Source organism: Pseudophryne corroboree, chromosome 2 (genome assembly GCF_028390025.1).
Source record: "Pseudophryne corroboree isolate aPseCor3 chromosome 2, aPseCor3.hap2, whole genome shotgun sequence".
Taxonomy (NCBI): Eukaryota; Metazoa; Chordata; class Amphibia; order Anura; family Myobatrachidae; genus Pseudophryne; species Pseudophryne corroboree.
The window spans coordinates 905814838-905829711 of NC_086445.1; the positions used below are offsets into that span (position 1 = coordinate 905814838).

The 14874-nt window shown below is 46.2% G+C and overlaps 1 protein-coding gene across 2 annotated transcripts in view; it reads left to right on the forward strand.

Annotated features, from left to right (window-relative positions):
* NAGPA (N-acetylglucosamine-1-phosphodiester alpha-N-acetylglucosaminidase) overlaps positions 1 to 14874 on the forward strand; it is a 75780-nt gene that overhangs the window by 41084 nt on the left and 19822 nt on the right. For both annotated transcript variants that reach the window (XM_063956071.1, XM_063956070.1), the window contains exons 5-7: positions 10899 to 11027; positions 13442 to 13647; positions 14372 to 14419. In XM_063956071.1, the coding sequence (XP_063812141.1) occupies positions 10899 to 11027; positions 13442 to 13647; positions 14372 to 14419 (383 nt within the window). The remainder of the gene's footprint in view (positions 1 to 10898; positions 11028 to 13441; positions 13648 to 14371; positions 14420 to 14874) is intronic.

The window sequence follows — 14874 nt, forward strand, 5'->3', positions numbered from 1 at the left end:
TAAACTGTGAGACGTCCTATGTAATATATCTATTGACATGTGGATGCACAAAAAAGTATGTAGGTCGAACTACTAGAACTCTAAAGATAAGATTTTTAGAGCATCGTAGGAACATCCTCAACAAAATTCAAACACATAGTGTGTCAAAACACTACAGTGAGTGCCATCAGGGGGACCCAACTTGTCTCAAACTGGTGGGTTTGGAATTTATTCCTAGAACTCTCCGTGGGGGGGATAGGTTTCGAAAGTAATGCAAGCAGGAAGTCCTCTGGATGTTTAGAATGAATAGCATCTTTCCCGAGGTACTCAATGAGTCAGTAGAACTAAACACAGTTATTTGAGATACCTTTGTTACTCAATTCACTCCATTAAAGTTGGGAGGTATAGGAGCGCACAAGTTGTTGGGGGTTTTTCTCTATCTCCCCATATCTTTCATAAATTGCAGATGAATTTCAAGTTCGAACTTGGGATGTATACATAACCAAATATATATGGGCTTGTTTAGCACAAAAGAAATGCATTTTATTATTAAACACATTAGGTACTTTTATCATTGGTAGAACTATGGATGCTGTGTCTGTCATGGATGTCTTATAGGTATTTCCTATGAGGTTTATATATTTAAGGATATCTAAATATGCATTACATTGGTCTTTGTCTGTAATTTCTACTATATTTCTATGTAGCTTCGACAGTAAAGATTTTATAACTATGAACTATGATCTCATATCAGAATAAGTTGAAATAACTGAAAAGAACTAGTTTTACTACGAAACCCTTATTTTTCTGTTAAGTATTGGGAGTAATCTGTGTTCTGTACAAAACGTATGAAGTTTAATAATATGGCTGGAAGATATCTTCATGACACTCTGTTGCTAGGCAACATTATGCTGATAAATTCCACCGATGAAGTTGATGTTAAATTTGATCATGTGACTATATGAAGAGGAAGTTCCGGGAAAAGGAGGTCCATGTTGCGCTCCAACGGGCGGAAACTAACTGAAGATGCTTGTCACGAAGATCACGTGACCGCATCTCAGGGAACTTGGCCCTTATTAGTAATGACATACGCGATGAGGGGAAGAAGCGGGTCCGGAAGCGTGTCACGATGTGAGTGTCACGTGACCGCATCTGGTTACCTAGCAACGTCGCTATGTGTCCCATTTAAATTTAGGATACATAGCGTTCTTATACAATGGGAAGGTATCAGCAATGCTAGGGAAGGAGAGAAACTATTATTTAGATACTATTCAGTATCACCCTCCAGTGTGTGTGTGTGTGTGTGTGTGTGTGTGTGTATGTATATATATATATATATATATATATATATATATATATATAAAAATCGGACTTTGCGACCTCCTCTTGACCCGGAAGCAACTATTCAGTTGCTTAGATACCCCATATAAACAATGGTCACATGGTCATATTACCCTGTATAACCCGGAAGCAATCTAGAAATGTCAAATAAAACAATTTGTTTTTACTTAAGGAAATATTAAAAGGTTGTTTTATCCTACTGAGTCTATAATATTTCAAACTAAAGTGTTTAAATATATGATATATTATGTGTTTTTATGCAAATTAATGTTAATTGAGATGGATTGAATGAACAGGTGTGGACTAATGATGTACCACTACAGGTATAAATACCCTGTTTCTACACAAGACAGATCACCTTTGAAAAAGCTGCAGGACCTGCAGCGAAACGCGTCAGGTGTTACTGCTATCACCGACCACGTGTTGATATACGAGTGCCTGGACCATACTGGACCACTACAATACCTTGGTGAATGGACTCAACTTCAGGCTAATTTGAGCCTTACTCCGCAAAGAAAAGCTCCGCAATCTGGTGAGGACATAGGAATACGGCTCTAACACTTAACTAAAGAACTTTCCAAAGGGATTCTTTCCTCCAGCGGCGCAAGAGCGGTAAAGTAACCATTGGGACTGTGCCATCAGCTCCTTAAAAAACTTCCATACCAATATTGGTCCAGTTATTAGCAATAGGAACGGACACACTAATTTAAAAACTTTGTCTGTGAAAATTCATTTATTAGTTTTTATTAGAGTATTTTAATAAATGTTGTCAATTTTTTTCATTCAATCCATCTATGTTTGCTAGTTTGTACACGTAAGCGCTGCTATTTTTTGTTGGTTTTATGTTTCTTGGTGTTCATAGGACTGACTAATCCTGTGGTTTTAGCAGCAGCATTAGAACAGTGACCCATTTTGCGCCCGAGCACCTATCCTGGTAACTGTCCGGTATGTGCCTAAGTCGAATATGTAGGTATTGCTGCTTCTGCTATCTCAGTTGTCAGTAATAAGGGGACATTGGTGTTATATTTTCTAACCTTTCCATCACGTTACATTGTTTTTAAACTTTCAGACTGTTCTCTTTAATAGCATCAACTTCTGTTACCTTTGTGCATTGCTGTGTATTTATTCATTACGGTTATCGCAAAACCCAGATGTTATATTATATCACATACAGGGATAAAGTGCTTGGTTGTTACTGTTTCTATGTTTCTTGTTGTGTTCTATGTTCATTAATGTTTTTCCTTCATGTCCATAATGAACAACAGCGCTGCGCTGCTATCCTGCTTATTCACCAGAAAATTCACAATGTCCAATAGGCAATCACAATAATTGAGTTTGGATTGAATTTTAAAAAGTCACATGTTTAAATACATGTCGGTACCTTCATTTACTATTTCACGACCATTCTGTTCCAGGCTCCTTTTATTCTTCTAGCAGCTCCCCGATAAACGTCTCTGCATTATTTTAGCATACGCAGAGAGACATACACAGTGATGATAAATGAAGACCTATTGAAGGATGACTTCTCAGTCAATCCCACTGATAACAACCTATACAAACTTGCCAAGTGGACAGGATTGACTACAAAATAAGCAGATGCACCCATTGAATCATTCACATGCGTTCATAAGAAAGGCCATGAAAAACTTACTGGGGCCACAGAAATTGTAAGATAAGACCTCTGCATTAGGAGCCCCAGAGCATCTTACTGATTAGTTTTACTGTCTATTTAGACGTCTGTCTTCATATGTGTCTAAAAGTGGTGTGAGTAAATGCTTCTTGCGACTCTACCTTTGTTGAATTCTGACTGTTTCTTTCAATGAATACATGCAAATTATGGATAGCTCCGGATTACACCCACCAGATTACCTAGTGATCAGATCCCCTTTTCTGCATGTTATCGAGACTGTGGCATTTGGATACAGACTGTTACTAAGATGGAACAGGTGTGGACTAATGAAGTACCACTACAGGTATAAATACCCTGTTTCTAAACAAGACAGATCACCTGTGTGCTGAGCGATCTGTGCTAAACAGTGTTCTTTATGTACATGCTAGGCGAGCTAACTAGATCTTGCCTGTATGTGCTATAGATCTGAGCGGGCGATGGCGACGTGCAGGACCGCACATCGCCATCACTATGGGGCGTACACACGGAGCGATCAGTGCTTAATTTCTAAGCGATCTTAGAAAATAGGCAAAAATCGCCCCGTTTGTATGCACCCTTAGTTTTCATATTTTGACATCTGAAATAAGATTAGAGGTGCACATTGCCCTCTCAGCACAAACAATTGATTGATTGATTGATTGATTGATTGATTGATTGATTGATACTTGGTAATTATTTATCTATTTTAATTGTATGCCTCATTTGAAGATTTGTATGGAGAACTTCACTGGCTCAACCCCATTGAACACATTTGGAATGAAGCAGAATATAAACTGTGAGCCAAGTCTTAGCAGCCACATCGGTGCCCAACCTCACTAATGCTCTTGTGCCATGTAAACCCTTGCAGCCTTGCTCCAAAATCTAGTATATAGCCTTGCCATAAGATTGGATGCTGTTATATCAGCAAATGGGGTACAAACACCAAATTAATGCCCATGGTTTTGGATTGAGATGTTCAACAAGCATATATGGGTGTATACAGGCCATGTAGTGGATCTGCTTTGTGATTGTGGGTTTCATTCAACCTTGATACAGTAACTATTGAACAAAGAACAGTTGGTTGTATGCTAAATATTAAAGGACTGGAGTAGGCGTGTTGTAAATAATAGAAGGGAAGATGTGAATTTGATTAAACCATGGGATATTCTGGGAAGGTATTGCCTTTTTTTCTTGCCTACCCCCTTAGCGTCTCTCTCTTCTGCCCCTCAGCGTCTTTCTCTCACCCCCTCAGCGTCTTTCTCTCACCCCCTCAGCGTCTTTCTCTCACCCCCTCAGCTTCTTTCTCTCTCACTCCCTTAGATTTTCTCTCTCACTTCCTTACTGTCCTTCTCTCCCACTCCTCCATCCTCTTTCTCTCCTGCACCCTCAGCCTTTTTCTCTTTCTCTCTCACCCCTCAGCATCTTTCTCTCACCCCTTCAACTTCTTTCTCTCTTGCTCCTTTAGCTTTTCTCTCTCGCTCCCTTAGTGTCTTTCTCTCCAACTCCTCCATCCTCTCTCTCCTGCACCCTCAGCCTTTTTGTCTTTCGCTCTCTGCTTCCTCAGCTTCTTTCTCTCCTGCCCCCTTAGCCTCTGCCTCCATCCCCTCTGCATCCCTTCCACTTACCTTTACTTCCAGTCCACCTCTGCAAGCCCATCATCATGAGATGCCTCTGTCCAGTCACCAGCAGAGTGTCATCCACCAGGTGGGTTCACATTAGGACAGGTGTGCAACCTCCCACCAATAGCATTCCACTGGTTACTGGATGCAGGTGTGTGCACTGTCCAATGAGAGCAGACTCCACCATGATGGCCTAATTTCAATCGGTGGTCATCTTTATTATATAGATTATTAAGCTGTGCCATACACAGTTACTTTTAGAGGCCTTATCTTTGTAATGTCTGTATTTTATGTGCCATATGAGTTGATATGACCGTGGTGGGGGTGGAGGTGCTATTTTCCCGGGACCGGGCTTGCTAGAGTTGCTAGATGACCCCAGGTCTGCAGCCCTCCCCCCGCCCCCTCTTACCTGTCAGCAGCATCCGGTGTCTCCCAGCATCTCCCAAGCCCAGCTGCTGTGAGCCCAAAGTGCTCCCGAGGGGTATATAGGACAGATAAAACCTGAATTGTCTCCGACGCAACCAGTGTACAGGTGTAGTACGTCCAAACTAAATATGGAACATTCTTGTTACTCATATAAAGTGAGCTGACTGGTAGCGTAAAATGTTCACTAGTCTTTAGTTAAACTAAAGACTGAAACTTAAAAATAGAAAAAGTAATCCATCAATTTAATTAGCTTACATTTGTTTTGTTTTTATGTATATATGTTTTCTCTGACGTCCTAGTGGATGCTGGGAACTCCGTAAGGACCATGGGGAATAGCGGCTCCGCAGGAGACTGGGCACAACTAAAGAAAGCTTTAGGTCACCTGGTGTGCACTGGCTCCTCCCACTATGACCCTCCTCCAAGCCTCAGTTAGATTTTGTGCCCGGCCGAGGTTGGATGCACACTAGGGGCTCTCCTGAGCCCTTAGAAAGAAAGTATAGATTTAGGTTTTTTATTTTCAGTGAGACCTGCTGGCAACAGGCTCACTGCAGCGAGGGACTAAGGGGAGAAGAAGCGAACTCGCCTGCTTGCAGCCGGATTGGGCTTCTTAGGCTACTGGACACCATTAGCTCCAGAGGGATCGACCGCAGGCCCAGTCCTTGGTGTTCGGTCCCGGAGCCGCGCCACCGTCCCCCTTACAGAGCCAGAAGCAAGAAGAGGTCCGGAAAATCGGCGGCAGAAGACATCAGTCTTCACCAAGGTAGCGCACAGCACTGCAGCTGTGCGCCATTGCTCCTCATGTACACCTCACACTCCGGTCACTGAGGGTGCAGGGCGCTGGCTGGCAAAAATACCACAATATATAGCCCCAGAGGCTATATATGTGGTAAATACCCCTGCCAGAATCCAGAAAAAAGCGTGAGAAAAGTCCGCGAAAAAGGGGCGGAGCTATCTCCCTCAGACACACTGGCGCCATTTTCTCTTCACAGTGCAGCTGGAAGAAAGCTCCCCAGGCTCTCCCCTGTAGTTTTCAGGCTCAAAGGGTTAAAAAGAGAGGGGGGCACTAAATTTAGGCGCAATATTATATATACAAGCAGCTATTGGGGAAATTTCACTCAGTTATAGTGTTAATCCCCACATTATATAGCGCTCTGGTGTGTGCTGGCATACTCTCTCTCTGTCTCCCCAAAGGGCTTTGTGGGGTCCTGTCCTCAGTCAGAGCATTCCCTGTGTGTGTGTGGTGTGTCGGTACAGCTGTGTCGACATGTTTAATGAGGAGGCTTATATGGTGACGGAGCAGATGCCGATAAATGTGATGTCGCCCCCTGTGGGGCCGACACCAGAGTGGATGGTTAGGTGAAAGGTATTAACCGACAGTGTCAACTCCTTACATAAAAGGGTGGATGACGTAACAGCTGTGGGACAGCCGGCTTCTCAGTCCGCGCCTGCCCAGGCGTCTCAAAGGCCATCAGGGGCTCAAAAAACGCCCGCTCACTCAGATGGCAGACACAGATGTCGACACGGAGTCTGACTCCAGTGTCGACAAGGTTGAGACATATACACAATCCACTAGGAACATCCGTGACTTAATCCCGGCAATAAAAAATGTGTTACACATTTCTGACATTAACCCAAGTACCACTAAAAAAGGGTTTTATGTTTGGGGAGAAAAAGCAGGCAGTGTTTTGTTCCCCCATCAGATGAATGAATGAAGTGTGTGAAAAGCGTGGGTTCCCCCCGATAAGAAACTGGTAATTTCTAAAAAGTTACTGATGGCGTACCCTTTCCCGCCAGAGGATAAGTTACGCTGGGAGATATCCCCTAGGGTGGATAAGGCGCTCACACGGTTGTCAAAAAAGGTGGCACTGCCGTTTTAGGAACGGCCACTTTGAAGGTACCTGTTGATAAAAAGCAGGAGGCTATCCTGAAGTCTGTATTTACACACTGAGGTACTAGACTGAAACCTGCAGATCGTGCTGCTGCAGCGTGGTCGGTGACCCTGTCAAACATACTAGTTTGCTAACATGGGAACATATTAAAGACGTCGTCTTATATATGAGGGATGCACAGAGGGATATTTTGCCGGCTGGCATCCAAAATGAATGTAATGACCATTCTGTCAGGAGGGTATTAGAGACCTGTCACTGGACAGGTGATGCTGACTTTAAAAGGCGCATAGAGACTCTGCCTTATAAGGGTGAGGAATTATTTGGGGATGGTCTCTGGGACCTCGTATCCATTACCTCAGGTTTCCTCACAGACTAAGAAAGCACTGTATTATCAGGTACAGTCCTTTCGGCTTCAGAAAAGCAAGCGGGTCAAAGGCGCTTCCTTTCTGTACAGAGACATGGGGAGAGGGAAAAAGCTGCACCAGTCAGCCTGTTCCCAGAATCAAAATTCTTCTCTCGCTTCCTCTGAGTCCACAGCATGACGCGGGGGCTCCACAGGTGTAGCCAGGTACGGTGGGGGGCCGTCTCAAAAATTTCAGCGATCAGTGGGCTCGCTCACAGGTGGATCCCTGTTTCATTCAAGTAGTATTTCAGGGGTACAAGCTGGAATTCGAGATGTCTCCCCCCCGCCGTTTCCTCAAATATGCCTTGCCGACAACTCCCTCAGGCAGGGAGGCTGCGCTAGAGGCAATTAATAAGCTGTATTCCCAGCAGGTAATACTCAAGGTGCCCCTACTTCAACAAGGACGGGGTTACTATTCCACACGGTTTGGGGTACCGAAACCGCATGGTTCGGTGTGACCCATTTTATATTTAAAATCCTTGAACACATACATAAAAAAATTCAAGTTCAAGATGGAATCGCTCAGGGCGGTTATTGCAAGCCTGGACGAGGGGGATTACATGGGATCCCGGGACATCAAGGATGCTTACCTGCATGTCCCCATTTACCATCCTCGCCAGGAGTACCTCAGATTTGTGGTACAGGATTACCATTACCAAGTCCAGACACTGCCGTTTGGACTGTACATGGCACCGAGGGTGTTTACCAAGGTAATGGCCAAAATGATGATACTCCTTCAAAAAAAGGGAGTTTTAATTATCCCGTACTTGGACAATATCCTTATAAGGGCAAGGTCCAAGGAGCAGTTGCTAGTCGGGGTAGCACTATTTTGGAAAGTGCTACAACAGCACGGTTGGATTCTAAACAGTCCAAAGTCACAGCTGGTGCCTACGACACGTCTACTGTTCCTGGGGATGGTTCTGGACACATTACAGAAATAAGTGTTTCTCCCGGAGGAGAAAGCCAAGGAACTGTCATCTCTAGTCAGAGACATCCTGAAGCAAAAACAGGTATCGGTGCATCATTGCACGCGAGTCCTGGGAAGAAATGGTAGCTTCCTACGAAGCAATCCCATTCGGCAGGTTCCATGCAAGAGGGCCGCAGGTTCGGCATACAGGACTAGGTCCTAGTGACCATGGATGCCAGCCTTTGAGGCTGGGGGGCAGTCACACAGGGAAAAAACTTCCAGGGACTTTGGTCAAGTCAAGTGACTTCCCTACACATAAATATTCTGGAACTGAGGGCCATTTACAATGCCCTGAGTCAGGCAAGGCCTCTGCTTCGAAACCAGCCGGTACTGATCCAATCAGACAACATCACGGCAGTCGCCCATGTAAACCAACGGGGCGGCACAAGAAGCAGGATTGCGATGGCAGAAGCCACAAGGATTCTCCGATGGGCGAAAAATCATGTGTTAACACTGTCAGCAGTGTTCATTCCCGGAGTGGACGACTGGGAAGCAGATCTTCTCAGCGGACACGACCTCCACCCGGGAGAGTGGGGATTTCATCCAGAAGTCTTCCAAAGGATTGTACACCATTGGGAAAGGCCACAGGTGGACATGATGGCGTCCCGCCTCAACAAAAAGCTATAAAAGATATTGCGCCAGGTCAAAGGACCCTCAGGCGATAGCTGTAGACGCTCTGGTAACACCGTGGGTGTACCAGTCGGTTTATGTGTTCCTCCCTCTGCCTCTCATACAAAAGGTACTGAGAATAATAGGAAGGCGAGGAGTAAGAACGATACTCGTGGTTCCAGATTGGCCAAGAAGAGCTTGGTACCCAGAACTTCAAGAAATTATATCAGAGGACCCATGGCCTCTGCCGCTCAGACAGGACCTGCGGCAGCAGGGGCCCTGTCTGTTCCAAGACTTACCGCGGCTACGTTTTGACGGCATGGCGGTTGAACGCCGGATCCTAAAGGAAAAGGGCATTCCGGAGGAAGTCATTCTTACGCTGATTCAAGCCAGGAAAGATGTAACTGCAAAACATTATCACCGCATATGGCGAAAATATGTTGCTTGGTGTGAGGCCAAAAAGGCCCCAACAGAGGAATTTCAACTAGGTCGATTTCTGCATTTCCTATGGGCCTAAAATTAGGCTCCATTAAGGTACAGATCTCGGCTCTGTCGATTTTCTTCCAAAAAGAACTAGCTTCAGTACCTGAAGTTCAGACATTGTAAAAGGAGTGCTGCATATTCAGCCCCCGGTTGTGCCTCCAGTGGCACCTTGGGTTCTCAACGTGGTGTTGAGTTTCTTAAAATCACATTGGTGTGAGCCACTAAAAACCGTGGATCTAAAATATCTCACGCGGAAAGTGGTCATGTTATTGGCCTTGGCTTCGGCCAGGCGTGTATCAGAATTGGCGGCTTTGTCATATAAAAGTCCTTATCTGATTTTCCATATGGATAGGGCAGAATTGAGGACTCGTTCCCAGTTTCTCCCTAAGGTGTTATCAGCTTTTCACTTGAACCAACTATTGTAGTGCCTGCGGCTACTAGGGACTTGGAGGATTCCAAGTTACTGGACGTAGTCAGGCCCTTGAAAAATTATGTTTCCAGGACGGCTAGAGTCAGGAGAACTGACTCGCTGTTTATCCTGTATGTACCCAGCAAACTGGGTGCTCCTGCTTCTAAGCAGACTATTGCTCGCTGGATTTGTAGCACAATTCAGCTGGCGCATTCTGCGGCTGAACTACCGCAGCCAAAATCTGTAAAAGCCCATTCCACAAGGAAGGTGGGCTCATCTTGGGCAGCTGCCCGAGGGGTCTCGGCTTTCCAACTTTGCCGAGCTGCAACTTGGTCAGGGGCAAACACGTTTGCTAAATTCTACAAAATTGATACCCTGGCTGAGGAGGACCTGGAGTTCTCTCATTCGGTGCTGCAGAGTCATCCGCACTCTCCCGCCCGTTTGGGAGCTTTGGTATAATCCCCATGGTCCTTACGGAGTTCCCAGCATCCACTAGGACGTCAGAGAAAATAAGATTTTACTCACCGGTAAATCTATTTCTCGTAGTCCGTAGTGGATGCTGGGCGCCCATCCCAAGTGCGGATTGTCTGCAATACTTGTATATAGTTATTGCCTAACTAAAGGGTTATTGTTGAGCCATCTGTTGAGAGGCTCAGTTATATTCATACTGTTAACTGGGTATAGTATCACGAGTTGTACGGTGTGATTGGTGTGGCTGGTAAGAGTCTTACCCGGGATTCAAAATCCTTCCTTATTATGTCAGCTCGTCCGGGCACAGTGTCCTAACTGAGGCTTGGAGGAGGGGCATAGTGGGAGGAGCCAGTGCACACTAGGTGACCTAAAGCTTTCTTTAGTTGTGCCCAGTCTCCTGCGGAGCCGCTATTCCCCATGGTCCTTACGGAGTTCCCAGCATCCACTACGGACTACGAGAAATAGATTTACCGGTGAGTAAAATCTTATTATTATGTTTGTTGAAATGGTCTCATTTGTCTTTAAGTGATGAAAGCGCCTATATGTCACCGAGGCTTCAGTCTAAATTGTTCTTACAGCAGAGTTTCACTATAGAAAAGTGAAAGATTGTTTGTTGTAAAATGAAAGTTGTTTTTTTTCCCTTTCATTCTTTAGCCTGAACTTGTGGGATGTGGCAAATTTCTTAAAGGAACAAGGAGTTTATAATGCCATAAACCTGGATGGTGGAGGATCTGCTACTCTTATTGTTAATGGAACCCTTGCCAACTATCCGTCTGATCACTGGTGCATATAGATAGATACTTATGTCTGTCCGTGTCCTTTATTCCATTGTAGAAATAATAAAATGCCATTTTGGATATGTAAAATGCAATGCCTAATTCTCAATATCACAATCACTCACTCCAGGTGACTAAAGTGTCCCATCTGTGTTCCCCTGTCGTCAGCATGCACCCCTGATGATCTGTGTCCCCCTGTTGTCAGCATGCCACCCCTGATGATCTGTGTACCCCTGTCGTCAGTATGCCACCCCTGATGATCTGTGTCCCCCTGATGTCAGCATGCCCCCCTGATGATCTGTGTCCCCCCTGTTGTCAGCATGCCACCCCTAGTGATCTGTGTCCCCCATGCTGCCAGAATGCCACCCCTAGTGATCTGTGACCCCCCTGTTGTCAGCATGCCACCCCTGGTGATCTGTGTGCCCCTGTCGTCAGTATGCCACCCCTAGTGATCTGTGTCCCCCACTGTTGTCAGCATGCCACCCCTAGTGATCTGTGTCCCCCACTGTTGTCAGCATGCCACCCCTAGTGATCTGTGTCCCCCACTGTTGTCAGCATGCCACCCCTGGGGATCTGTGTCGTCGTCCCCCGGTTGTCAGAATGCCACCCCTGGTGATCTGTGTGCCCCTGTTGTCAGCATGCCACCCCTGATAATCTGTGTCCCCCTGTGGTCAGCATGCCATCTTTGGTGATCTGAGCCCCCCCTGTTGTCAGCATGCCACCCCTAGTGATCTGTGTCCCCCACTGTTGTCAGCATGCCACCCCTGGTAATCTGTGTCGTCGTCCCCCGGTTGTCAGAATGCCACCCCTGGTGATCTGTGTCCCCCTGTGGTCAGCATGCCATCTTTGGTGATCTGTGCCCCCCCTGTTTTCAGCATGCCACCCCTGATGATCTGTGTGCCCCTGTCGTCAGTATGCCACCCCTAGTGATCTGTGTCCCCCACTGTTGTCAGCATGCCACCCCTAGTGATCTGTGTTCCCCTGATGTCAGCATGCCACCCCTAGTGATCTGTGTCCCCCCTGTTGTCAGCATGCCACCCCTAGTGATCTGTGTGTCCCCTGTTGTCAGCATGCCCCCCCCGATGATCTGTGTCCCCCTGTTGTCAGCATGCCACCCCTGATGATCTGTGTCCCCCCTGTTGTCAGCATGCCCCCCCGATGATCTGTGTCCACCTGTTGTCAGCATGCCACCCCTGATGATCTGTGTCCCCCCCCCTGTTGTCAGCATGCCATCCCTGATGATCTGTGTCCACCGATTCCCCCCCCCACTCCCTCCCCCCGTTGTCAGCATGCCCCCCCCCCCGATGATCTGTGTCCCCCTGTTGTCAGCATGCCACCCCATGTGATCTGTGTCCCCCTGTTGTCAGCATGCCATCCCTGATGATCTGTGTCCACCGATCCCTCCCCCCACTCCCTCCCCCCATTGCCAGCATGCCCCCCCGATGATCTGTGTCCCCCTGTTGTCAGCATGCCACCCCTGATGATCTGTGATAACTCCACCACCAATAAGTAAGAATGTTTTCTTCAGTAACATAAATAAATTCAGTAACTTAAAGAAATAATTAAATTGTACTTACTGTGATTGCACAATTCGCTGGTAGCTGATGACCGAAGCTTTCCCACATTACAATTTTTTTCATTCATGTGGTGCAGACATATTACACAGTCTTTCATATCAGGCCCTCCTCGGTGGAGCTTACTATTTCTGGGGCAGATCTAACAACAAGTGATATTCTTTTTAACACTCGTTACAGATGTTAGATGGTGCTCCAGCCAATCAGCTCCTAAGTGTCATGTGTTTGAAAAATTATTATGGTGAGCTGATTGGCTGGAGCACCATTTAACATTCATTACTAGTAATAACAAGAATATTACTCGTTGTTAAATCTGCCCTTATATCCCCTATTACATGGACACACTGGGGTTATGTATTTGTTGGGATTGTGACAGGAAAACAGAATACCTAGACGCAACCCAAGCAAACACGGGGGGGAACATGCACACGCCACACAGATAGGGTCATGGTTGGAATCAGACTTGTGATCCTAGTGCTTTGAGGCAGTAGAGCTAACCATTGTAACCATGTGACTCTAACGGGCTATGCAATTCTCAGTTTCACTTCCGTTTGGGAGGGGCATTGACAACCTGTTAGCTGGCTTGCAGCAGGCAGAGCTGTAAAAGGAAAGAGGCATGTCGCATGAGACAGGTGCAGACAATAGGGAACCCGATAGATACAATAACACAGTGCATTCACAGTAAAAACTATTTTGCTCTTTATTTTAACCTATTGATCTACATCTAAAATATTTTTTTTTGTGTGTCCGGAGAGTTCTTTAAGCCACAGAGTTGCAAAATGTAAAAATAGATAAAAAGTTTATATCACTTGTCAAATTGTTACAATATTAATTGATGTGTCCACAGTGTGTCTGAGCCAATGTGGCGCTGCCCAAGGAGCGTGTCTACTGTTGTCTGTGTCCATGAACCCTTCTGTGATCCCTCTGACTGTGGAGGCCATGGGCAGTGTGTTTCTGGAGAGTGTCATTGTACCGGCTACTGGACAGGGAGCTCCTGTGACGTCCTCCGCTGTGGACCTTCAAACTGCAGTGCTCATGGGAACTGCACAGAGGGTATATAAGGCGTAACACATGTCCTCAATGTAGTGCAAAATACATACCAATGCCAGCCTGTGCACAATCCCTATAAAGGTCGGGAATGGGTTCTTAAGTACACAGCCATGCAAATACCTGTTAACTAGACACTTTTTCATGTAGTAGCTTTAGCATGCACAGGACAAGTAGCTGGTGATAGGGATGCAGTTACATTGCCGGCAGTTGGGATCCCGGCGGTCAGGATACCGATGCCAGAATTCCGACTGCTGACAATGCCACCAGCCGGAATATCGACTCACAGGGGCTATTTCCAGTCGTGGGTGTCTACAACACCCATTGGGGCAGATGTATTAACCTGGAGATGGCATAAGGAAGTGATAAACCAGTGATAAATGCAAGGTGATACACGCACCAGCCAATCACCTCCTAACTGTTAATTTACATATTGGAGCTGATTGGCTGGTGCGTGTATCACCTTGCATTTATCACTGATTTATCACTTCCTTATGCCTTCTCCAGGTTAATATATCTGCCCCATAGAGTGGGAATAGAACGTGTGGTGAGCGCAGCGAGCCACCAAGCCCGCAAGGGGCTTTCTAGCGCTCGCCCCGCTGTCTATTTACTGACGGCTGGCATCCCGACCGTCTGTAATTTATACTGATCCCTGGTGATTTGAGTGAAAATGTGCAATGGTACTTAAATAGAATGCTTCTTGAAAATGATTTCCTCTCTGTATTTTCAGGTGGATGTCTATGTAATCCAGGCTGGATGGGCAGCACCTGTAGCAATGGTAATTTTGGGGCCAGATTATAGTTTATGGGGGCGCTAACTAATATTGTCAAAATAATATACTGGAAATGTTGGTGATGCAGTCTCCGTCCCCCACCTCTGTTCTCTCAAAGATCCTTTACCAAGACACAGAGCAGCCCAGTGACTGCCATACAGGACACAGAGCAGTCCAGTGACTGCCATGCAGGACAGAGCAGTCCAGTGACTGCCATACAGGACACAGAGCAGCCCAGTGACTGCCATACAGGACACAGAGCAGTCCAGTGACTGCCATATAGGACACAGAGCAGTCCAGTGACTGCCATACAGGACACAGAGCAGTCCAGTGACTGCCATACAGGACACAGAGCAGCCCAGTGACTGCCATACAGGACACAGAGCAGTCCAGTGACTGCCATACAGGACACAGAGCAGTCCAGTGACTGCCATACAGGACACAGAGCAGTCCAGTGACTG